Source organism: Ambystoma mexicanum, chromosome 3p, assembly GCF_040938575.1.
Source record: "Ambystoma mexicanum isolate Mex_15411 chromosome 3p, UKY_AmexF1_1, whole genome shotgun sequence".
In the NCBI taxonomy this organism is placed as follows: Eukaryota; Metazoa; Chordata; class Amphibia; order Caudata; family Ambystomatidae; genus Ambystoma; species Ambystoma mexicanum.
In genome coordinates, this window is record NC_090925.1 from 1,219,091,039 (window position 1) to 1,219,117,133 (window position 26,095).

A 26,095-nucleotide genomic window follows, 5' to 3' on the forward strand; every position below is an offset into this window, starting at 1 on the left:
CCTTCCAGGGAGGCGCCTGTTGCGACAGTCTCCTAATGAGATGGAGTATGAAAATCCGTGCCTACGGACATGTGTGCGTACTCCCCACCACCGTATCACCCGACGGAAACTCTCGTCGAGTGTGATCTTGTCCTCACAGCTCCCTGCCACTTGTATCCAACGGGCGTCGAGGAACTCCTGCAGCAGACCCATCTGTAGCCTGCAGAGCCAAATGAGGTAGATGCATGACATCATGCCGAGTAGGGACTGGATGGGCCTCGCCCTCACGACCTTCAGGGCCAACAGCCGTTATACCTTGCCAAGGATGGCCGCGATGCTCTCCTCCGACGGAGACGCCAGGCAGGACTCAGTGTTGAGTCGGGCTGCCAGAAACAGCACGTCCTGCAATGTAGTCATGCAGGACTTTGCAAAGTTTATCGAGAACCCCAGGTCCATCAGGAGTTGGACTGTCTTCGTCATCTGGTCGACGGCGACGTCCTTCGAGTTCGCCCGGATGAGCCAGTCGTCCAGGTACGGGTACACGTGGATACCTCGTAGACGCAGCTGTGCTGCCAGCAAGGCCAGGCACTTGAACACTTGTGGCGCTGACTTCAACCCGAAGAGAAGGGCCTTGAACTGGTAATGTCCTTGAACCACGAAGCATAGGTACTTGCTGTGTCCCTTGTGTACGAGGATGTGAAAATAGGCATCTTCCCAGTTCAGCGACGATAGAAAATCCCCCTCTTCCAGCTGTCCTAGCACGTGCTAAAGAGTCACCATCCGAAACTTTTGGGACTTGATGTACTTGTTCAGATGGCGGAGGTCCATAATGGGCCTCCAACTGCCGGTCTTCTTTCTGACTAGGAATAACCAGAGTACACTCCGGAGCCTCGTTGGGACAAGCTCAATCGCCCCCTTTCTTAACATGGCCTGTACGTCCAGCAGCAGCTGAGGGATGTGGTTTTCCTGACGAGCCACTGCTAGGTGTGTCCGTGGGCGAGAGCGTCCAGCACCCAACAGTCAGTGGAGGACTTCCACACGCTGATTAAGTTCGCCAGCCGGCCTCCCACCGGGGTGCAGAGGTGGCGGTCCGACTCCACAGCCTGTTCAATCTTGTTTCGATGTTAAGTGCCACCTTGGCAGCGACAACGACGACGTCCACCTCCAGACTTGGCACGACCCCCGTAGGTCTTCCGGGCCGATGAGCGGGAGGGCTGACGGTAGGACGAGGCACGTCCACCGAATCCTTAAGAGGAACTTTGGGATTTCCCTCCAGAAGTCCGAAAGGACGGGCGTTGTTGAAGCGTTCCCAAGGCACGAGCCGGCTGTCCCCGCCACAGTCTTTCCAAACAAATTGTCCCCGTCGAAGGGCATGTCCAACACCCTCGACTGAACATTCTGGTGGAAATTAGTGGCCCTCAGTCAGCCTCGCCGACTAAGGCAAACGCTTTTGCCCATTTGGTGGAATACTGTATCGGTGTTAGGCAGAATCTCGTGCAGTGCCCTTAGGGACCAGTACACACAATTATGACTTCAAGTGGTAATACAAGTTCACCTTTGGTACAAGCCTGTACTACTATGTTAAAGTGGTAGCAGTAGCGGAGCAGCCAGGCTTATCTCAAGAGTATATGAGCAGAAGCAGAGATTACACAAAGGGACCACAATTACTGTGACTCGAGCAAACACTGACTCAAGGTTTCAGGTAAAAAATATACGTACATTTATTTTTAAACTATCTGTTATAAAACACTTCACTTCTATAAATTTGAAACCACACGTAAAATACACTACACACAACCAATTCCACTTGTGGCAATAAATTCAAGGTAAGTACATTAAGATTTGACAGACCTGTGTTGCGATACTAGCGCGTAACCACGGATAGAAATGCTCACAAAGTTAAAACACACTATGTACTTAAGAATTTCAAACAAGGGAAAGTGAATAAAAATCAAAGGCAATACTTTTTCAAGGCAAGGAGACTCGAGGACTTGTTCAAAGATACAGATTAAAGTCAATAGGCCTGCGCCAGTGTCAATGGAGCAGATGCTCAGATGCTGAGGATCACACGTTGAACAGTTTGAGATTCGAGATGCCAAGCGTTCGTAAGATTGTCAAATGGAAGGAAAAGTTACAAGAAGGCGGGAAGGAAGAACAAATCTTTGTGGAGGAAAAGGGTTCACCCCGATTCCGGCTGGTCAGACAGAGAGAATGACCAAGTGTGCACAGTACCTTATTCCGTTGGAGAAAAGCTGTTGCCACAGCAGTTGTTCCTGGTATTTCCTGCAGATTTACGGTTCCTGTGGCTTCAGTCGTGGGGACAAGGACGACGTCTGGAGCGATCTGCACTACCCAGGGATGAGGCCAGCAGCAGCGAAGACGACAATGATGAATAAAAGGTGCGCTCCTTTAAATCAGGAGAGGGCTCTTCTGATGGCTATCCGGACCACTACAGCACAGCAGTGATTTCGACCCAGGAGAGGATTCTCTGACTGAAGAAAAGACGAGCTGGTTGATCCAACCAGGCTCAAGAGAAGACAACTCCGGACTGGATCTTCTCTTAGACGTTGAAGGGGTAGATGGCTCAGGACTGCAGCAGGGCTTCACCAGGACTCAGGGATGCAGCAGCCGTCTTCTTCTCCGCTTCTCTTCGGTTCCTTGCAGTTCCAGAGGCGACTGCTTTCTAGTCCAAGAGTCCTGCCTTTTATGCAAAAATCCCCCAAACACACAACCTGGCTGTAAATCACTCAGCAGGGGGTTTGCCCAGCCTGGACAACCACCTCAGCCAATCAACACAAAGTGCGACTCGGGTCTCCAAGGAGACCCTGTGCAGGGGGTGACTACACCCCTCCCTCACATTCAGCCCACCTAGACTCCCAGACACCAAAAGAGGGCTTCTGGTCAGAAGCCCGCCAAAGGTCGGCGAACAAAGGAGGCAAAGCTGGTTTGCCGCGCAAAGAAACACCCAAGAAGTTGTTTAACAAAAAGAAATGGCAATTAAACCCAACCGGAGCTGAAATAAAAAGTATCTGGGCTAGCGGGTTTAAAGTTCGAGGCTACTAAAATAGCCTAAAACAATACCATGTTATGTAATATAATCGCGGTATGAAAATTAGGGTAGATACCACTGCCACCAGCCAAGTCTTAATGTTAAGGGAGCGAAACAATGCTCCAGGAGGTACAGATAAAAAATGGCTAAGAATTAACACTTTCCAATACTCCATGTAAGATGTAGTGTACTGGATCTGTGGTAAATGACTATGTAAAGTTAAAGGCAACTTTACCCTTTTCTGGGGGACAGTAGTCTGCCCCAGAAATGGAGTCGGTGGGAAGTCTAAAAGACAACCCTGTGTCACTGCACTTAAGGTGCTGTGTAACACGTCAAAGAGTGGGACTACTGAAGTGGTGTACTCCAGAGTCCACAATCACAAAAACAGATGAAATGCATATGGCAAAACACAGGTAAGAGTGGGGGGAAAAGCTCACACTCTTACCAAGTGGAAAAAATAAACTCCAGAAATCCAGCAAAGCTGCTGGGGGACTCACTAGGTAAGGGAAATTAGCCATAGAATGAGAATTCTCACAATAATCGGCAATCTCTGTGGCCACTGTAATGGCGTAGTCTGAAGCCACATCACCTTCCTGTAGAATCTCCAGCGCTTCAGCCCGCTTGTCGTCGGGAAGGGAGTCCAGGAGGGAGGCCATCTTGAACCAAAGTTCCCTATCGTAACGTGCCACAGTGGCGAGGGCGTTAGCTGCCTTGATGGTAGTCGCTGCCGACGTAATCACTCTTCGCCCCATGGCATCCAACTTCTTCCCCTCACTGTCCACAGAGGGGGTAGGGAGGAGGCCGCCGAGGATGAGCCCGAAGATTTCTTCTTGGCCGCTGCCAAAACCACAGAATCTGGAGACGGCTGGGACTGTAAGCACTTGGGCGCAGAGTCAAGCACTCTATATTTCTTCTCGTAGCAATCCCTCTTCGCCGGAGACGACGAAGGATTCTTCAAGAGTGACAACCCCACATCCCAAATGTCATCCAATAACGGGATCGATAGCACAGTCTTCCTCCTTGCCTCCTGCCGCTGGTAAAGGAAACCCTCCTTCCTCTTCTCCTCCGGGACGAGCTGGAACAGCTCTGAGGCCCTGGAGATCATGGTGTGGAACGAACCAATCTTGTCGGGCTGAGATGATCTGGCCGGCGGAGACGGGAGATCCCTCCCATTCCCCCCCAGGTCGCCGCCATCATCCATGCCAGTGCCTGTTAGGGTGAAGATCTTTTGAAGGACTTCCTGAGCTAGTTCCCATTCGTGGACTGTGCTCTGCCTGCTCAGAGTGTCCACCGCTGTGTTATCCTCTCTGGCCAGGTGAACTGCTGAAAGGGAGATTCCTTCTTGAATTGCCTAGTACCAGAGCTATACTGCATCTCTGCACAGTGGTAGTGACCCTCTTTTGTTGAGGTAATGCATGGCCACTGTGTTGTCCATCATTATTAGGCCATTCTTTCCCCGTACAGAGGGTAGACTGGCCTTCAGCGCAAGTTTGATTGCTCTTAGCTCCAAAAGATTGATGTGTAGTTTGGACTGTGTTAGATCGTTGGCATGGGCTCCCCACCCCGTGAGTGTGGCGTCCGTCACTACTGCAAACTCAAGCCATGGTTGCCAAAAAGGTTCCCCCTTCAGAATATTTTCATCGCAGGCCCAGCACAGAAGATCCTGTGAGACACTGGTTGGAATCTGAAGTGGGTCCGACATCTTTCCTGAGAATTGGGACCATTGTGTTCTTAGAGCCCATTGAAGGGATCTCATTCTCAGGTGGGCCTCTGGCACCAAAAAATGCAGAATGCCATGAGACCGAGCAACCTAAAAAAATAAAATAAAAACATATAAAAAATCATAACAAATACAAAAAAAATAAACAAAGGCTGGAAGAATCCTGGCTGTCTGAAATTTGGCAACCATCTGAAGAATGTCTTGAGCCCTCACCTCGGGTTGCAAGCTCTTTCCCCAAGGATGTATCTAGCACAGCTCTGATGTACTGGAGCTTTTGGGAAGGTGGCATATGGGAATTCTTGTAATTGAGGGAGAAGCACAATCTGTGAAGAGAGTGGCAGGTGACGTTGAGATGATCCAGGACTTGTTCAGCAGAATGCGCCCTGATCAGCCAATCGTCCAGTTAGGGGTAGATGTGAATCAGTTTGGGTAAACCCTCGGGCACAGGTCAGCCCGAATGGCAGAACTCGAAATTGATCATGAGAGCCACCAACTGCGAACCTCAGATATTTTCTGTGCCCGAGATGGATTGACACATGAAAATAAGCATCCTGAAGGTCCAATGACACCCACCAATCCTGGAGTAGGAGGGCCTGAAGGATCTGAGAAAGTGTGACCATCTTGAACTTGTCCTTACTGAGGAACTTGTTAGAGTAGCTCAAGTCCAAGATGGGTCTCGGTCCTCTGTCCTTTTTGAGGATAACAAAAATATAGGGAGTACCATCCCTCGTTCCTCTCCGCTTCAGGTACTGGTTCTATAGTACCTTTCTCTAGCAGGGTTAAAATCTCCTGCACAAGGAGAAGAAACTTCAAATAGCGGTTCCCCGGTGGATTGTGGTTTCAAGAGCCATGCTGCCTTATGAAAAAACGTTCTTGGCCATGGCGTCAATTCTCGATCAGGTGGCAAATTTGAAGTTGAAGATGCTGGTCTGGTGGAGACTGTGGCAGCTTGTACGACAAGACCTTCTGGGGAAGGGTGAGAAGACAAATGACAGGTTTCCTCTTGCCGGCCTATACTTTCCGGTCATGGTGGAGCGGACAGGAGGATGGATGTTTCTGAGGCATGCTCCATTCAGTAACCGGACCCTCATCCAGTAGATGTGTAAATTCGTACCCTTGGACTGGCACTGCAGAAGCCTGCAGTCCCAAGGTGTCAACCACCCTCTCCAACAGTGTCCTAAACTTGTTGTGGGTACAGGGTTGGCTTTGCTGGAACTTCAGTCAGGTGAAGTGTCCAGCTTGTTGGCATCATGAAGCCCCTTTGTCAGTCCTAAAAGCTGAGCCTGGTAATCGAAAAAGTCGACGCCCTTTGTTCTCATGAATATGGGATTGCTTCCTCCCTGGACATCTGCGCGAAAAATGGATGATATATTGGTGAAAGTAATCGGTCAGAGAAAGCGGGTTAAAGGATTTGTCGCCGAGCGACAGTGCCGAGGGCTTGTTCTTTGGCGCCGATGAAGTGACTGTTGGCGTCGAATGAGGCTGCTGCACCGGGACGGCACCGGAGACGCTCAGACCTCGATTTGCATGGGGAAGGCCCCAGCACTGAAGGTTTCAGTGCCTTTTTCAGCGTCGAGCCCGAAGGCTTCCCTGATGGCATCAGCACCGGGTCTTGTAGGGCGGGGTCGGTATTATCGAGCGTTGCTGTTGCCTTCCGAAGCCTGCTGCTTGGGGGGCACCCACGCCTGCAGCAGCATGTTTCTGAAACATTTCAAGCATGGATACCTTGAAATCCTCCCACTTCTGACAAGTGGTCGGCCCAGCGGAAGGCTTACCTCCAAGCATCGGTGGCACCTCTTTCTTGAGCGATGACAAGGAAGAGTGGCTCCTACAATGAGACCACTTCTTCCGCCAATGTTTCTCCTCATCTTTTTCGGGGGTAGGCCCCTCGTTCTCAGCCTGGAGAACTGGACGGTCGACCGTGCTGCCGATTTTGAAATTGGTCGATCTAAAGTGAGTTAAGGCACCAGTTTGCGCACACATTTCGGGTGCATGCTAGTGAACGACGCACACCCCGCGTGTTCTAACCCGTGCCAAGGCACCAGAGAAATATCTCATGCAGGTCACTAAGCAACATTTTGGAGCGGCATTTGAAACCCGAAACCCGGGCGACTGACATCTTGCGGTCGAGGAAAAAAATTGAATTCTGATGAAAATATGTAGACTCGATCACTGTGTTCCTAAAGCAGAGTGTTGAGCGCGCAGAAAAAAGGAACTGAGGTGTGGGGCGTAATGACGTGTTATATGTACACGACGCCTGAGGTCACGTCCGGAGCTAATGATCGAGCACAGAGCAAGACAGATCGTCAATCGAGACAAGGTTCACTACGCCGAGTCGAAATTTTTACAAAGCGGCAGAGCTGGATGAGGAGATCCATCAGATGAGGAATCTGCGGAGAAAGGCAATCCATTGAACAGGAAGACTGTCTTTTACAGCTAGAATAGAGGAAAGGATGCGAATGGCAGCAGAAAAGCAGGAGCAGGAATGGTGCCTGGTGTTTCCTCCTGCAACTCAGCAGGCTGAAACAAAGTCAATTGGTATCCGCTGACTGATTTGATTCCCGGGACCGAAAACTGCACAACCATTACGCCATAAAGAAACAAAGCTGAGTGTATATGTACCCCCTTTATCGCGCTATCACTACAGTATGAATGCAAAAGCACTGTTTCTCTTACCGGATACAAACCTGGAGTCGAACATACTGTTCCTTCCTCCCTAAAGGCTATCGACATGTGCAATCAACTAAGGAGATCTCTGCCCAAAAGATTTGCTGGGGTATCTGTGCAATACAATAAGGGAACAGATACATTTTGTGTCTCTACCTTAATACATAGATCCTCTGTGTAAGGAACTGACAGGACAGCCCCGGAGAATCCCCTTGTGTCCATCATTTTGCCTGACCAGGGGAACTCTCCTTCCTTGATTCAAGATCTTGTAGCCCCCAAATGAAAACAGCCAGGCTCAGGTTTTTATGACTTGGTTCTTTCGTGGAAGGCAGATGTAATCGTTTCAAGTACATGGGAGCCTGTGGTTTATAGGTTTCGATATGTTTCTCTGGATGTGCCCAGAGGCCATGCGTGCTGAACTGGCGGTCATGTAGATTAGTGGGAAACAAGTATGCCAGCAAGCCTGGGTGGATGAGATATTTATTGCCGGTTCAAGGGAAATTCTTTATTTCCCCCCTCCTCATGTCGTTGAAATATCCTTGCAAAGACCATGTGCATCACGTTCGGGATTAGAGGTTTCCAGCCAGCTGGAACTTGTAATTAATTATGTTTGCTGTGTGAATGTGTAACTATTGGATGTCGTCATGATCTACCACGGAACATTCCAAAAAGAGGTGTACTGTAAATATGAGCTGATGCAAAAATAGGTTGAAAGGGGATGGTAGTCCAATAAATGTGTCAAATGAGAGTGTGGGAATTAAAGGAGATTGGATTTCTTTGTATAGGCTTGACCAATCGTGTAGGGGAATGGCTTTGTAATACAAAATGCTGAAGTGTTAACTTTTGCAAAATGTATAACATTTGTAAACTTGTGTGGTTCGGAGAGACTTGGGCGAGTTGGACTCTATAGCATCATCTAGCTCCTCACGGCCGTTTGTAAAATAAACTTGCTTTATGGACAAACATTCACTCACTTAAGATGGAGGCCTACTTTGGGATATGGTGATCAGAGGCCCATTCGCTAAGACAGGACTACGTCAGAGGGATTCCACTGCTTAAGTCTCTTTTCTCGATCGGTTCGTCCCCGTTACATACAAGTCTCCTTTCAAAGGTGCAGTCCGTTTTCCTTCTGCTATCGTATTTGCTCCAGCATTACCTGGAGCCAATGGAGAGGAAGGCACATTACTTGTTACTGCAAGTAATCCCATATAAGCAGATTGTGCCGTTTGCATAGGGAATTCCATGTGGCAATTAAAGTCCTTGTCCCCTAGAGGGGAGTCACTCCTAGTGAGGTCCCACTTGCTAGACCCCCAGGGAGGGTCTTGCTGAGCGGGCTCACCTTCCTAGCCTCACAGGTGGTAGCTCCCGCCTGGGGAGAAGGGACGAAAACTCTCGATTCGTCACAGCAATTGGAGGGTTGGGTATCGCCCCCAGCATTATAATGCCCAGATTTGCCCTCAACCCTCTTTCAGCGATGTAAGTTTCTCTCGCTTTGACCCAGTCACTGATGAGACTATATTTTCGGCACTGTGCAAACCTATCTTCCTCGCCAGCTGAGGATGCTGCAATCGTTGCCTATAGATGCTATCTCACTCTTTACTGTGGCGCTCCGTCACTCCTTCGAGAGTGGGGTTATCCCAGCACCATTGAAACATGCTATAGTTGTTCCACCTTTGAAGGAGCCCTCATTTGATCCTTTGTCCCCTGCAAGCTATCGCCCAATCACTTTGCTCCCAGCAACGATTAAGCTGATGGAAGCTATTATGACCCCCACCCCTTCAGCTCTCCAGGGTCTTAGAGAATAATGTGAGGCTGCACCCTGGCCAGTCTGGTTTCAGCCTGCTCATTGGAACGGAATCGGTCAGGGTCTCTATCCTAGATGATTTGACTCAGTTTTGATTCTCCTTCACCTTTCTGCAGCGTTCGATACCATGGACCATTCTATCCTCCTCGAACACCTGGTACAGCCGTGATTGTCGGGTTCAGTCCTGGCCTGGTTTTCTTTTCTGAAGGATCGTACGCAGACTGTTTCATTCTGGTTTCTCTGCCCAGCCAATGCAAATTCTGTGTGGGGTGCCCCAGGGCTCTTCCTTTTTGCCTCTGCTTTTTAATCTTCATCTCCGTCTTCTGGCTAATTTGAGTCGTGCAGCGTACTTTTTTATGCCTACGCCGATGATACTCAAGTGATTTTCAAGCTGAATGCTCTGGCTTCCGATCCACCGACTGAGCTTAAATCTTGTCTTTTTTAGATCGACCGTTGGATGTCTCAGAACTGGCTGAGACTCAATGGTGACAAAACAGATCATGGTTGTCGGCCCACCTAAGTTGCACACAATATGGCACTGTGATTTCTGGCCAGACTCTCGGGGGTCACTGTCCCGCTCCTAGTCTTTCAGTGAAGAGCCTAGGGATGAAGTTGCTGCCCTCAGGTTCCAAAGAGGACAGATTGCGGCAGTCTGTAGGTCGAGATTTTATAAACTGACTTCTTTAGAAGAGTACTTTTGCGCCTTTACAGTTTCGGGCTTCGGTAGTCACTGCCTCCATTATGGGCACTTTAGACTACTGCAATCAGATTTATCTGGGTGAACCAGACTTTGATCCATCGTCTTCAAGTACTTCAAAATGCTGCAGCACGCCTGGTGCTCAATGCACCATTCCGGTCCCCGGCCTCGCACTCATTGGCTTCCGGTGAGGAGCCGCATTAAGTTCACGACATTTCCTATTGTTCACCGTGTTTTTTCCATGTAGGACCCCCTTTCCTTCAAGGTAAATTGATTGACTACTGCCCGGGTGTCTCCTGCAATCCTCCTCTGCTAATCTGTTGGAAGACTCAGTTCCATAAAGCCCAAGCTGGAGGTCGCTCCTTTTCAGTGCTCGCCCCTGCTCTGTGGAACTCCCTGCCAGGCCCTTTAAGGGAGATTCCTAACCCTGTTCAATTCTGCAGAGCACTTAAGACTCTTGTTCTGAGCTCAGTAGGGTCTGTTTTCTGTTAAGGTTTTTTTTCCCTCCTCCTTACCGGTTCTGCTAGCGCCCAGCTGCCTCCGGGCTGTGGTTTTTTGTGCTTTACTAATTGTATTACACCAACCTTGGTCACTCCCAAAATGGACATACACGGAACCCAAAGAACGGACCCCACAACAGACCATAAGTTATTAAGGGAAACAGCCACAAAAGGAGATCTCTACAGACTGATCACATACCCAGACCGAGACAAAAAGCCCTTAAATGACTCATCCACTGCCTCCCGGCCGTACCATATCCAAACTCCCAGCAGACACATTTAGATAGAAAGTTTGTAAGAGGAGACCACAACACCTGCTCCATCACCCAAGGAGGAGAATAGACACCCAACCCACATTAACCAATCCATCAGCACTAGAACACCTACAGAGCTCGCTAGAATAAAACGGTGAGCGCATCGAACCAACTAAAACCCAACCCATAACACTCACTCCATCAGAATTAGAACACCTACAGAGCGCGTTAGAACAGCACAGGGAGAGCCTCACACAAACCTAAAACCCTGCAAAGCGCAACCCCTTCGCCCATCCTGATGAGATTGGGAGGATTAGCGAGCGCCACACTTGGACAGAGTTATGAATGTTAGCATGTTAAACTTCATATAACCTACTAACAAAAAACTCAGCATCTCTGCAGACTTATCTCACTCAAAAATCTCACACAACCATCTCTCGCACAACAACCTGCACGCACTTCACAACACCGCAACACAAAAGCCGCACCAACAGCACACCAGGACTGACATCAATCCGATACCCGCACCAAAGCTCAGCACCCGGCGTATACCGAGTTGAAGCTGCCAAGAGAACACCACTCCTCTCACTATCCTACTCCCGCTCCACCTACTAACCCATCCCACCTTCTTGTTTACAGATCCGCCAGAGCGCCTGGGGACCAACTCCGTTGGTGACGGTGCACGGTACAAATACCTTTAACATTACATACATTGTGAGTGTTTGGATCCAAGGTGATTTCAAGCCATTTCTTCAGTTGACCACACAACCTGATCCTGATGAAGCCAAGACCCCAAGACAATGCTTAGAACTAGAAACTGTTAATGCCACCCTATCCCTCGAATGCAAAGCATACTCTTTTTTAGACCACAAGAAATCAGTCGTAGGCACTTCCTTCCCCTTAGATCAGGGGGCACTGTCGATTTACGATCCTCTATCACCTTTTGGTAATCCCTGAAGCTCCGGGACCAAGCATCCTAATTTTGGAGTGGCAGAACCTGCTGTATTCACAAACTACAATGGACACTGCATGCTGCTCAAGAAAGACATCTTCATCATTGTGGGACATGGAGTGTGGGATGCCTGTAGCTGCTTCTCAACATGGGAGCTATCCTGCAGGCTGTCTCAAGGCCACTGTTGGCAATGGAGCATTTGAGGTCCTCCGGAAATGGTCAATATTGTGCTCCCTCGCGATGCTTAATCCGCTGAGTCCAGCTCAGGGGTCGTCTGGAGGAGGTGTCCAAAATCACATGGGGTGAATGGGGGAGGGTTAAGTTGTCGAGCCATCTTCCAGAGGATTTGTTGCAGAACCCACTTTAAGCAATAGTACTGCTACCAAAACTAAATCCTGGTTCTAAAGCCTGTGAAGGTTTTCTAATGGATGGGGTTGTCCTACATATTTCTCATCCCATAGCAGTCTTGAGTTTAAGAAGGAGGCACAGAGCGCGAATGAGCCTTCAATATAAAAACATGTTGGACTTCTACCATGCCAAAGCAGGCATTGAAAACCTATTGGGAATTCAAACAGTTATGGGTGGTGAAGGTGTGGAGCGAGGACCAAGTTGCTGTCTAGCAAAACTCTAGCACTGGGACCACCCAATCTGCTATGCTGACAATTATAATTCTTAATTATTGTTCTTTTATAACGTGCTTAATATCAACAAGTGGTTTCTAAGCGCGGGACCGGGATTCAAACCTGTGTTGCGCTGCGTTGTCTTGCTTCCAAGACAAAAGCGTTGCCCCCGAGCTATCCTTTCTCCCCAACTCCTACTCAAATAGGCCTGGAGCCCCTCAGGTAGCTCTTTAACTGCCAAAGTGTAACACTCCACTATGAAAACGAGAATCCCGAAGTGGACATTCCAACACAACCCATTTGAACCTGGCCATTTCAGCGCGGGCCCCCTGCACACCTCTCCATTTAGGTGTGCCCTTTTGGCCACAGCCAGCAGGGTGCTGTCCGTGCAGGAAATGCACTGCAAACAGTCATTTCCCAGTCAGAGACCCCATCCATGCCGGGATGTTAATGTTTGTTTAAACATATGGTCATCCCAAGCAATAATAAATGCTGTGCTTCGGATGAAAGTATATTCAAGCCAAACACCATACACTCAGTACATGAACCTCAAACAGTCTGACCCAAATCGGCTTCAAAACACAGCATACCGGATAATCCAGCACAAAAGTGTCTGCATAGGGACATCCATTGCCTTCTTGGACCCTACAAAACCAATGAAAAGTTGATCATCCTTCTGATCTTCCCCTGTCTAGACCACGCAGAAGCACAATGCCTACTTGGGTCCAACTTGTGAAACCGCTTTTCCTAAAAAGGGTGAGGCAGATGATAAAATATCAGGCGATTTACCTTCTGGCTGAGATGGAACTTGCCCTATTTTGAGGGGAAAAAGCAGAAAGAACACACAATGTAACCTTCCCTTTAGAAAATACAAAGTAAGGAGATTTTACTGACAGAGCCTGCCAAAGTGATAGCCACCAGAAAGACACTTTCAACTTAAGTAACCGCATAGAGGTGGAGTGGCTCATATGGTAAGTCCATCATCAAAAGCTACGCAACAGGTTCACGTCCCATGCAGCAACAACACATTTATGTGTAGGGGAACATATTCACTAGCCCCTTTAGAAACTGAATAACTGAAAAGAGCCCTGTTCTGGCACTCTTTTGAAAACTGAAATAGCTTGTAGGTAACCTTTAAATGGCCCAACCAGTAAACCTTGTGGACCAAAGATGACAAACTGCAAGGGCTAAGATCCCTCTCTTCCCACCAGATGCGAAACCTCCTTCACAAACAGCTGTAAATAGCCTTGATGGTGGACATTTTACTAGGTTCTGGTGCACCGCCAGAACAGAGGACTACTTCTTTCAAAATGCTAAAATGGATCAGAAAGATTAGAGCTGAAAAGCAGGGATTCCTTTGAAGGGATCCAGCTCAACCTGGTACCCAATGAAGGGGAAGAAATGCCTAGGCATTCAAGTGTATTGGCATTGAAATGCCACACTCACAAACCCATAAGGATGGTGGGGCATGATGTGACGCTCAGGAGACTTCGCCAATCCACTATCTTACCCAATGTCGTAGGCTAGATCTGTGAAGTTCATCCTAGTCTTAAAACTCATATGGGTAATCTCTGATCCTCAAATAATGAAGCCTAAAAGCGATGGGGTTACCTTCTTCATCAAATAACTTTACAAGGCTATCTAGGGATTGACTCCTGGATGCCTGGACGAACGTGCGGTTACTGGGAGCCAGAACCAGAGAAGCCATAGTGTGATCATAAGGCAGCACCACTGGACAGTAGGCAACCAGTTCCAACCAACCCAGGCTGGATTCCATCCAAAAGGCATGTGACAGTAGGATGCAGAAAGCCCTCTAAGCCTGAGAAGGCACAGATGACTTAGTCCTACAAGTTTTGGGGGTCCTTGGATGTCTTGACAAAGTTGTCAAGCATTTCTGCCAGAAATCTCCCCACGTTTTTGGTTGCAGTTGGCAGTGAGGAACGTCTCCTCTTCCTACTAACCATAGCGACTTCTTGCGAATGGCATCTTAATATGATGGATGCTTTGGTGAACAAGAGCTCCTGGAGTGAGCCATCCATCTACTCTTTAATTATTTCTTCAGATCTGTTAGAAATGTCTCTGGGCATTACAAAGGGCTGGCAAAATGAAAGCACCAACAGAGTCTCTCCCGTCCTTGTGAATGGCCATAAAACAAAATCTCTCCATAAACGGCTTTGGATGGATAGATTGGCAGGAGCCACATTCATGGGCATCATGGTCCAGCTATGTGCACCAGAGGCAGTGGTGGGGTAGGTCCGACACAAACCTCAGCTTCCTGCAATTCTTAATGCTTAAAGCCAGAGTCATTAGGAGAGAAGGCATGTTGCAGCAAAAAACAGTTGGCATTCCCAAATGCAGCATCAGAGTTAGAAAAAAAGAGAAGCTAAGGTCATGGGGAGCAGGCAGCTCCATATATACATCAACTTTGATGTCACGTCCTGAGTCATGAACACCGTGAGCAGAGTTGTAGCATGGCCCCTTGTTCTCTGTAAAAGTTGATGATGCTAGTCTGCACCGGAAAGATATTTGTACGTTGAGAAGTTTGTTGGAAGGAAGATATTGATTGTTTTAGGATTTCAAACAGGGATCCCTTGGGAGAAATTGGTGTACTGAAGTAGGCACAGGACACAAAGGTGGCATTTCAAGGGTGTTTATTTAAACAATAAGCCTATCTTTCCCTAGCTCTATGAGAGATTTCCCTGCCTCAATGAAAACACAAAGTGATTTGAAGATGTTCAAGTCCAAAACAAAAATTCACTGTTGCGCCAAAATCCCTACTCCTGTCCCTCACATGTATAACGAATACTAAGTTGGCTCAGTGTCTTTGGCTCAGGAGAAGGACTCCTTCCTCCTACACTGGATGGCACACTTAGTGCCCTGAAGTTTGACCCGCAGGATTGGCTTGCTTCACCCGATCTTAAATGTTCCAATTCTAAAGGGGCTACTGCTCCTTTAGCAGTCTCGGTTCGTTAATCAAAGGAAAGTTGGTCCAGGAGAATGGCTTCCTTCCCCACGACTGTGAAAATGTCTCAATCCTAATAACCTTTCATTAGTTCAGTGTGTATGATCCTCTGAAATGTATTCCCAAATATCATTGAATGATGTCGAAGACGCCACAGCTCAGGGAGTCCAGGATGAGGCAGCAGATGGAAACCAAGTTGGTGGCCTCGGATGCCATGTTGTCTGTCTAACCGGAGGGGGAACCCCAAATCTTAGGGACAAGGACGGTATGGGGTAAGAGATTGACCAGTTTGACATCGGAGACCATTCCACCCTTACAAAATCCTCCCTGTTAACTGTTGGAGGAAGCGGGATGTGAGAATGTTTTGAGGGAACCGAATGTCCAGACTACTGTGATGAGATTTCTGAAATTCCACAGCTAACCAGGAAAACTTGATAGAGGAATCCTTATGTTTGGTCTGGTCTATGGAAACCATTTTAAGGGGTGTCAGTCGCTGGCCCTGTTAAGGCGTCCCCTCCTTGGAAGGAAGTGACATTGGTTCACAAGCCCCAATTATTTTGGAACCTGTATCTGAAGAAAGGCTACAGGGACAGGGAATCTTGCTCAATGCAGAGCTCTGCTTTTTCTGAGGCCCTAGCGGAACCATCGGGCGAGTCCCGGAGAAAGAAGGAACATCTGCACATCTTGCTCCGGTAGGTCGATGACCCTTGGCTCATTTGGGACAGGAATTTTTTCAACACTAAGGCATCACTCCAGGTCTAAGTGACGCAGTACCAGACCTGAAGAGGTCCTCAGTGATTGTACCGGTATGAGGCTGAAAGGCCTCTTTGACCGCTCCAGTCAAAGTCCCTGATGGAATCTTGCTACTTCTTACACCAGTAGAAGCAAACTTGACCTCAGAGTGGAACCTGGTAACATGGTGGCTAACCGCTACATGACTCTCGTCCCTCTTGCTTGCGTGGGGTGCCAGACTTATCTAGTCTCTCGATGCGTGCAGAGAGACTAGTTCCTTTATGTGCCCGGGAATCGACACACTGAAAATCTCTCTCCACTGAGACAATCCTCAATGACGAGCCTTTGGTGAAAGCGTGCGACAAGAGGAGCAGGCCAACCACCTGTGTTCAGGGCAAAGACACTCCAGGCAGTGCCTGTAGGATTTGCTGTTGATGAAGCACAGGCTGAAAAACCTTCGACGCTCGTCATAAAAGACAGACTGTGTTGCTGTGGGGCGAAGGTAAAGATTTAAATTGACGCACCAACACCATCTCCTCTGTGCCTCCCGTGCAATGCAAGTTTTAAAATTAATTTTGTACTATTCAAAAAGTGCTAAGGTCCTGTTAAATTGAACGAAAACCCATAACTATTGAAGAAAGGAGACAGGGCGTAGAAGTATGATAACCAAATTGTCTTCTGGTGCCAATCGAGACTGCACTCATTCTTGGATTAAGAGGTTTACTTGGTTTTTTTTCTTAAATTCGTGAAAACTATGCGCCATCAGGGTAAGTGAATGAGGTAGCTGCAGTATAAGCAGTTCACATTTTGCACTCTCTCTCTTCCATCCCCCCTGAAGTTAAGACTCTTTCACAGTCACTGTGCGATTGCCTGGCTCTATTTTTTGTGAAAAATATTGGAAATATTCATCGCTAAATCTGTTCCACTGGGGTACAAGATGGACCAACCACCCTGTGTTGGTCCAATTCCTGCATCTCCCAATTTGTGGTCTTCTGTTCCGTTTTTCTTCCTTCAGGTTATAATTGCAGCTACAGTTATGCTCAGATCCGCATCTCCTACTGATTCCATGTCCATTTTTTTGATTAAGGACATTATATCCCTTGTTGCCCCTTTCATTACTCAGGCGGTTAATCTTTCTTTTTGTTCTGGTCTTATTCATGCCAGGCGGAAGCATGCTTCAGTCATCCCAATTCTTAAAAAACCTTCCTTAGATCCCTCTGTTCTAACTCGCTCCATCTCGCTTTTTTGTCAAAGCTCTGGGAATCCCTAGTGGTTCCTTATCTTGGCTCTTTCTTGGAAAGCTAATTTATTTGACACGTCACAGTCCGGTTTCCGTCCGGGGCGCGGCACTGAGGAGTGCTCGTCTCAGCCGTAGATCTGATGCGCTTTCAGAACCATGGCAGCATGGGAGCTCTAATTTTACTTTTTCTCTCCGTCGCCTTTGACACCAATCAATCACTCAGTCTTGTGGGAGCGCCTCGCGCAGGGCTTGCAACTGTGGTGCTATCTTAGCCTGGTTTGGTTCCTTCCTGTCAGAGCGGACTCAGTCACTTTCACTGCCTCCTTTTCGGTCAACTGTCTCTCGAGCCATGGTTCTCTCTAGGTTGGACTACTGCAACAGCCTCTTTCTAAATCTACCTGCTTCTACTCTCCGCACTTTGCAACTCATCCACAACAGGACTGCAAGACTTGTCCTTGGCCTCAAGCCCTGTGATAGTATCTCTCCAGCCCGGAAATCTCTTCATTGGCTCCCAGTGGCTGCAAGGATTAATTTCAAGACCCTTTGCATTGTCCACAAGGCTTTCTGGGGTCTGGGTCCAAAATACCTTCAATTCTACCTCCAAAAATGCCTTCCCTCTTGCGCTCTTCCACCTCCAACTCCCTCAGGGTCAGTTGTTTCTCTAAGAAACAAGCTGGGGGCAGATCTCTTTCTTCGGCTGGGGCCTCCCTCTGGAACAGCCTCCCTGTCACTCAAACTTGAGGAGAACTATCTCTGATTCCGGAAGCACCTCAAGACCTCCTTCTTTGCTTCTGCCTTCTCTCCTCATCTCCCCTGCTGATCTGTTCCGATTGGCATCGTGCACCTGGTTACCCTCCGATTTGGGGCCCAGGTACTTGCCCACCCTGCCATTCACCCGCACTGTCTCCTGGCAACCCTTGCACTTGGGTCTGTATTTCTGCACTAACCAGACACCCCCTGTCTGTGCCGTAAACCTAGCACTTATCACTCGCTAGCTGCACTACCACTTTATCCTTTGCTCAGCACTTTCCACTTCTCTCCCCCCTGCACTTTCCCCCTTGCCTCTCCCCTGCACTTGCGCGTTCTCAATGTCACTGGGCCTAGTAAGATCCCTTGTTCCCCTCCCATGCCTTGTCGTGCTCTGAAACACTTGTGTATGAACGTGATACAAATAAAATATATCATACCCTCTTCTCTTACCTGTGGTGTCTCAAGGGTCCACCAGCTCACCTATTTTGTTTAATATCTATATTCAGCTTCTTGCCAAACTCCTATCCTCCTACAGCGTCCTCTGCTATTCCTGCGCCGATGATACAAAAATCATTGTGCGTTTAGACCTCTCCTCCGTGGAGATTGCATCACATTTCCGGGCTTGCATGGCAACAGTGGGGTATTGGATGAGTAGACACTGGCTCATGCAGAATGTTGACAAAACTGAGGTGTTGGTGGTGGGCCCTCCATCTGAGGCTGCCCTTTGGACCCCTATGTTTTGGCCTCCCTCTCTGGGACCATTTACCACCCTGGTCTCAGTCGTGTGTGGTCTTGCAGTTAAAACTTGTGCCACCCTTTCTGCTGATAAGTAGATTAGTGCAGTGTGCCAACAAAGCCATTTTCAGTTACAAATTCCGTGGATGGTTCAGCCTTTTATAATCGATGCAATTCAGGCCCCTGGTGGTGGCTTCTCTGGTACTCTGTGCCCTGAACTACTGCAATGCACGGTACCTGGGACAACCCGCCTATCTAATCCACCAGCTTCAGGTTCTCCAAAGCGGCTATCCTGGCTCCCCTTATTTTCACATTAACCCTACCCTCTGCACAAGCTTCCGATTGCCAACCAAATCTCTTAAATCTCTCTGGCTGGTTCTCCATGCCTATTACAGCAGGGGTGCAGAATATTTGCAACAGAAATTCCAGCACTATGGCCCCTCCCGGGCCCTATGTTCGGCTCAGTCTTGCCTTGTTGTAATCCCTCACACAAAGTATGTATTGGCGGTTGAGCGTTCTCTCTAGCTGCTGCCAAAAATGTGGAATTCCCTCCCCATGTCACCCTGCACAACCAAGGACCACATTTCCTTTAGGCTTCTTTGAAAACTCACCTTCTCTGATCTCAAGCTGTCTATTGGTAGCTCTGCTCGCCAGTGTTGCTTAGTGCCAACATGCCCCTGGGCGACCGTCTTGCTTTATAACTATACATACATACATCCATACAGTGCAGTTCTCTTGCACAGATCCAGATTCAAAAACACCACATACACTTCAGCATGGCGATCCATAGCCAAGGTACTTTGATTGCATATTTTAAATTCCTGGACATCAAAAAGGTTAGGGGACCAAACAAGACTAACGCTACAGTGAAAATAAACAGGCTGGCAGATTAGAAATGTTTCGCAATATATAAATGAGTTCTAGATTGAAAATTCAGACATACTTAAAGGGAAAAGAGACATATGAATAGTAAAACTGCACTGCCATAACATGTCTTGACTTAGTTGTGCAATCAGACATCTGGGGTCTTCAAATGAAAGGTAATTAGAAGACAGGCCTGTTAATTAGATATAGCACGTGGCACACATTTAACCAGTGTCATATCTAAAGTTAGATGATCCTACAAAATTGTATTTTAAAACTTTCACAGCAACAAAAAAAAAAAAAAAATCAACAATTGTGTTTTGGCATTTAAATTATGAAGACAGAGGACTTGACGTTGGACGGGGCAAGGGGTGGGCAAAAGTGGATGCTCTTATAACTGGCACTGACTTTTAACCTCTTAGCTGAGGAACTCAGAATACAATGGTTCAGGTTATCAACACAGATGGGCTTAACAGCAGGGGTTAAACTGGTGGGTTAATAGTTAGAGAGGAGTAGTGGGAAACCTACATTTGTTAATGGCGTCCCAAGTTACTTATAAATATTACTTTTTCGATGTGCACAGATGTAAAAATAAGTGAAAGCATAATGTATTTATTTCTGCTACAAGACAACTCATTAGAAACATACAACTAAACGCAAAAAGATTTTTCTTACGTACCTTATCGTGATCATTCTTTCACCATTTTTATCTTTTTGTTTGTCAACATCAATGTGAGCACCAGTTACATCCTGAATTGCAGAGATATTACACCCTCCTCTTCCCATTATCCTAGACACAACTGAAGCTGGTACCGATAGCTTTTTTGACCTACAGATGACAAAGAATTAAAAAAGTTAAATGTAACCAGCAAGTGTCCATTTTGTATAAAACTGAGCGACAAGGTGCTTTTGTTAGATAGAGGTTTGGTCTCCTGGCCTTAAACATAACAGTTTAAGAAGTGGCAGTTTCACAGCATATAAAGGATAGGATTCATAGTAGAAAGTGAAGAGTGCTTTGTGTCCGACAAGTGGTAAAAATCCTTCCAAGTAAACTTATCATGTATCTTTACTGAGACTGAACTCATTGCTAATGCAGGCACTTCTACGAAATGGCACTGACAAGATACACGTAGGAGCAAGAAGCTATCAACATTCCTTTGCAGCCTGAAAGACTACCTCCATGCCCAGTCTACGTACACCAATCACTTTACAGGAGGTGTGGAATGAATAAAGTTACCAATGAGCAGGCATATTCCAGTAATTGCATTTATATGTTATGGTATGGGGTTCGGGTGAACTCAGCACATCAGTACCTGCCAACAGGCGACCAAGAGGGCAGGAGCCCTCCTCTCCCAGCACCTGCAACTTCGACTGCCCACCCGGGCGTATAAAACCACAACGTGGATCGTCGCAGCACCATAGATATTCTGATATACCCCGAGCACCTGGTTGCACTTGGAGCACCATTGCACGGACGCTGCTGCCCATCTGCGACGCGGTGTCTGCCTCCAAGATCAGCTGTTCGCGTTTGATTTCAGCCGCACCTGGCCCCAAAATGGCTGGCGCAATGCAGCCTCAAACGAGGCTCGCCTAGGTTGCTAAGCAACCCACAGTTTTATGCCTGGCCATCCGCCGGCAGGCAGAAGGACCCAGCCACCCACAATAAGGCCAGAGGAAAAGGGCCTTGTTTGCCGTTCGCCGGTGAGCGCTGCTTGCCGCCTGGCTCCAATACTAAGGTATTGTGATTCCTTACTGCACCCCCAACTACAACTATTTTAGTTGATGCAGCGCCTACATTACGTTGCCCATTGTATTTGCCAACCTGCTACCTTGTTTGAAGGTACTGTTACCATACTGCCAACTGCTGGCGCCCTTGATGACCACATGAACACCACATCTGCGGCCACTATGCCCGTCTCATCGTATTCTTTGAACTTACTGCACAGGCTTGCAAACAGCCTACTATGACCACTGAATTGGTTGGAACTAACCTGATGCATACTTTGTACTACCTGTGATCCTACTGTCTCTGCATACTACTGTGCCCAGTGTTTATTTGAAATGACCATTGTGTCCAAGGTTCTGATTAACAATAGCATACTGCGCACACTGCACTACACTGTGATTCTACTCTATTGTACCCATTGCCTTGTTTGAATCAGTCTACTGTGCCTATGCTGCTCATTAGGAACATATTAGCCTAGGACTTGAAATACTATGAGGCCCAGTGTACTACACACAGCCAAATGAGCCCATGTCTCAAGTAAATATGCCCCGATCGATCACTTGCTACCTAGAGGGTCCTGCCATACGAACCACTCAACCTCTAAGGCTCACTTTGCTCTTTACCACTTGAACTTGCCTTTTTTTTCACTAGCATATACTGCCTTTGACTTAAATTGAACTTTCCTATTTTTTACTAGAATATACTGCCTTTGACTTAAATTGAACTTGCCTATTTTTGCAAGCATATACAGCCTTTAACTCAAATTGAACTGGCCGAACTAGCTAACTTAGCTATTTAGCACCTGCCCTTCCCGATACCGCCCAGCTCGCCCTGGCGGCACACTCAGCTAGCTCGCCCTGCTGCACACAATCCCGTGATAATAAACACCATAGTCAAACAAATCATGCCCACCATAAACACTCAACAATTATGAAACTGAGCAAGACTGCCCCGGATCCACGAGCCCAAGACTAATAGAATTAGCTCCCAAGTCTCACCTCAGGCATTATTCACATGCCATAGACCTTAATCTACCCTCACCACCCTCGGAAACCACGCAAAAAACGCACTCTAGAACCAACCGCCCTAAACCAAGACCCTCCTATACCCAAGGGCAAAATAAAACTACAACAATCACATGAGCCATCATCAATGCCAGAACCCTCATAGCACACACCACAGAAAATGCTGACATACTCTCTATGGACAACTTAGACATCTAAGCTGTCACAGAATCTTCGCTTCATGACGTAGCCGGTCCAGCCCTCATGCTAGCCATTCCAGAGGATTACCAAATATTTACATTTCATAGACCTAATGCCAGAGGGGGCGGCCATGCCATCATAGCCAGAACTAAACTAGCATTAAGGCTGACCTCATCCCCTGAAATTAAATCCTGCGAGCTATTCTCAGCCAAACTCCCGATCTAAGATAATAGTACATGAACTATATTCTTAGTACATAGACCTCCTGGTCCGATTGGCACCGCCGAAGACGACCTCTCCAGCCTCCTTACCAACAACATTAAAAGACACCTCACAGCTCCTATTGATAGGAGAATTAATTTTGGGCTTCAATGATCCCAAGGATAAACATGCTCACTCCATTGAAACCATGTGACTCAACATGGCCTGACCCAAAAAGTCATCGCCCCCATGCATATAAAAGGGCAAATTTTAGACTGGGTAGCCAATCTGAACTGTGCATCACTATCACTAAAATAACCCCACAACCTTGGACTGACCACCACTTAATCAGCTTCTCAACCACCATAGAGACCCAAAACCAGAAAAATACTGAAATAGTACCACCGCTCCCCACTAGAAGTAAAAACGACATCACTGCAGAAAAAATTACTACCACTCCTCCTACCCACCCTCTCCTCTATCACTAATAACATTGACCCTAACACATTAGTAGCAACCATTAATAATACCATGATGAAGGCCCTTGATACTATTGCGCCAGTCAAACTTTGCAAGAGTAAACAAAAGCCTCATCTTAATACTTGGTTTACACCCCAGCTCAAAGAATTAAGACTTAAAAAAAGGAAACTCGAAGCCATCTGGTATCACTCGCCCACAGCTGAGAATAAAACCATACTAACCAACTTCGCCAACATGTACAAGAAGGAAATAATCCTCACTAAAAGGAATACAGCGAAATCCAATAGCAAGGGGCCCTTTACCATCCTTCGTGAAATGGAAAACCCAACCCCACCTACAGATAATGTCCCAAAAGATAAACAATGATGCACTAGCATCCAAAATGCTTTATCTAATAAAATTGCAGACTAAAATAGCAACCAAAAAAGCCGCTCTGCGCTCCACTGAGACGCATCCCACCCCACGTACTGCTAATCCAATAATGAATACACCTTTCAGTTTCACCAATATCGCCATATTGGAAACTGAAAGGGTTGTACTCTCCCAGAAGCTCTTCAACTGACAGGGCGATAGCTGCCCAGCACAAATAATTAAGGACACAGCTAGAGATTTAGCACCCTTCATCTCCAAGCTCATTAATGCTTCCTTTATTTAATTCAAGTACTGTGCCGATCAATCTCAAAGACTCGTGGGTACTACCACTTCTCAAGAAACGGACACTAGACCCTGACATCCCCACTAATTACAGACCCATTATAACGGTCCCCTTTCTCCTCAAAATTGAAAGAGTAGCCTACCTCCAAATCCAAACCTATTTGGAGGCTAACCATCTATTACAATCACGCCAATCTTGCTTCAGACCACAACACGGGACAAACAGCATTAATTGACCTAAAGACACAAATTGACGAGTTGAAGGATAAAAAGGTAAAACAGCCATCTACTCCTCCTCGAACCTTCGGCAGCCTTTGACCTGGTGGATCATGCAGTGTTATGCGAACACCTAGCGTCAGCTGCACATTTCTCGAGTGATTCTATAGCCTGGGTACAATACTTCCTAGCCAACCGTACGATGAGAGTGTTCTCCCCTTCATCCTCAGCAGACCCAATCCAAATTACCTGTGGGGTTCCACAAGGTTCATGCGTCTCACCGACAATGTATAACATCTTTACCAAGCCACTCTTCGACAAACTTGATAGACTAGGTGTCACATACACTAATTATGGTGACGACACTCAGATCCTTATACCCCTTTCGGGCAATTTTGTCGAGGACAGGGCTCTGGTAAATAGGATATACCTCCTCATTCAGGCATGGATGGCCTCACACGGTCTCTGCCTGAATGACAAACGAGATCTTGATTCTGGGTTCTGACTCCAACCTAAAGAAATTAAGTCCCAGCTACACTGCATTCACTATAGATGGCAACGTAATTAAAGTAGTAACCCAGGTAAAAACACTAGGCTTTAACCTTGATTCAACATTTTCTCTAAAAAAACAAGCTAGCTCCATGGCCTCATCTACAGCTTATACCTGTAAACTAATCGGGGCCTGCAGACCCTTTTCATCCAAACCTAGTTGCATTACGCTCACTAATGCATTAATAATGTCTAAGCTAGACTACTGTAATGCCTTATATGTAGGCGTCAACAAAAATATCCTCAATAAAATGCAAATATTACAAAATAATGCTCTGCGAGCAGCCTTGAATATACCACGCAGAGAGCATATCTGCAATCTCAGAAGAGGCCAGCATTGGCTAAAAATCAGTGACAGGATACGACTCAAAGTGGCCTCCCTCACCTTCAAATGCCTTAACAATGCCGCTCCCCCCTACCTGTCGGCCAGATTGGCTAGAAAAAACCCAACTCACCACACTAGATCTTCTAACCACCTCTGCATAGAAATCCCTAGATTTAGACTCTCCAAAGCTGGTGGAACCAGCTTCCCAGTCAAAGCTGCTCTCTCCTCGAACGCACTCCCTGCGGCCATTGGAATGGAACAGCCATACTCTAGTTTTAGACGCAATTTGTTGAACTGGCTGCGAACGAATTAAGAAACTACTTACCCACCTGTGATTCTTGCCTTTGTACATATAATCGTGCAGATGTGTATACCATTATTGTCCTTTTAAAGTACCCACCCAGTATGGTGTATCCCTTACCCAATTGTATGTATTGCAAATGTACTATGATTTATGCTTTGACCTGTATGCTGTAACTAAGTCTCAAATATTCTTGTAACTGCTGCGCCCAGCTACCTGAGGGTTTGGTGCGAATTACCAAATAAATAAACAAACAAAAAAACAAACAGTCTCACAGCACAGAGAATGCATTCGCTGTCGAACATACTGTAGTTCTTCCCTGCCAAACATATCAGTCAAGCAATTCTTAACCTCATCTCTAAAAAGGGTAAGGCCTGACAGTGTCCCACTCAGTGAGCCGCCAAAACAAACCTCCCAGACAGCATGCCATGCAAAATAGCACACCGCCACTGATTCCTACAGGCCTCTGAAGAACCAACTGTATCATGGGAACTATGGTTGGGTACCTTCCAGATTTACCATAGGACAGTTAGTGCGCATTGGTTTGAGGATGATCAAAAGGGTCAGCATTCTTATGAGGGCTTGGCGTTAGAAAAGATTTGATTTGTTCAGCTTTCCCTCCGTTGGGATCAATCAAACCCACCACCCCCATCCCCCTGGTACCCCTTCCCCACAACAACCTTTGCTTTTGTTTGAATCCTTTACGTTCCTTGATCAGCACATCTGTTATGGATGAACAGGTCAGTGCCAAAGGCTAGCAGTGCAGAGGGAAGGCCCTGTCGCCCTTTATGAAATTCCTTATTCGGCTGCACAAATCACCTTAAAGTAAAGTATGGCAGGGGTATGTTGTATCCTTTTCCTTTTAGTAACATTTCTGTTTCTTACACAATGTGCCCTAGATTGACTGGTGGCA

The 26,095-nt window shown here is 47.1% G+C and overlaps 1 protein-coding gene across 3 annotated transcripts in view; it reads right to left on the reverse strand.

The window, feature by feature from the left end:
• Positions 1 to 26,095, reverse strand: part of ANKHD1 (ankyrin repeat and KH domain containing 1) — a 1,723,611-nt gene that overhangs the window by 324,325 nt on the left and 1,373,191 nt on the right. For all 3 annotated transcript variants that reach the window (XM_069652665.1, XM_069652666.1, XM_069652664.1), the window contains exon 28: positions 20,205 to 20,354. In XM_069652665.1, coding sequence (XP_069508766.1) covers positions 20,205 to 20,354 — 150 coding nt within the window. The remainder of the gene's footprint in view (positions 1 to 20,204; positions 20,355 to 26,095) is intronic.